Source organism: Buceros rhinoceros, unplaced genomic scaffold (assembly GCF_000710305.1).
Source record: "Buceros rhinoceros silvestris isolate BGI_N320 unplaced genomic scaffold, ASM71030v1 scaffold20369, whole genome shotgun sequence".
Classification (NCBI taxonomy): domain Eukaryota; kingdom Metazoa; phylum Chordata; class Aves; order Bucerotiformes; family Bucerotidae; genus Buceros; species Buceros rhinoceros.
Window position 1 is genome coordinate 1 of NW_010432348.1, and position 277 is coordinate 277.

Consider the following 277-nt stretch of genomic DNA (forward strand, 5'->3'; position numbering starts at 1 on the left):
CGCCGGTCGCGCCTCCAGGATGTTCATCTACCTGTGCAAGAAGGTGCTCCTGGGGCGCGGAGAAAAGTCGGGCGGTGGGGAGCAGGCAGTCCTCGCAGCAGGCGGTGTTCTCTGCTCGCCCCTTCCCACTCGGGAGCCCCAGGGGATTGGGAGCGCGGAGGCCTCGGGGCCCTGAGGGGGCCCGCGGGGTCCCTTCCGCTGCCTGCCGGCGTGGCGGTGCGGCTGTGGGGTTGGTCCCTTCCAAGAGCGCTGCCCTCACGTCCCAGCTCCCTCTACG

The 277-nt window shown here is 71.1% G+C and overlaps 1 protein-coding gene across 1 annotated transcript in view; it reads left to right on the forward strand.

Annotated features, from left to right (window-relative positions):
* Positions 1 to 7: 7 nt before the first annotated feature.
* The window catches only part of LOC104500151 (WD repeat-containing protein 35-like), a gene marked incomplete at its 3' end in the record, with an annotated part of 13839 nt that continues 13569 nt past the window's right edge, over positions 8 to 277 (forward strand). Inside the window, exon 1 of the mRNA XM_010143757.1 lies at positions 8 to 43. Coding sequence (XP_010142059.1) covers positions 20 to 43 — 24 coding nt within the window. The remainder of the gene's footprint in view (positions 44 to 277) is intronic.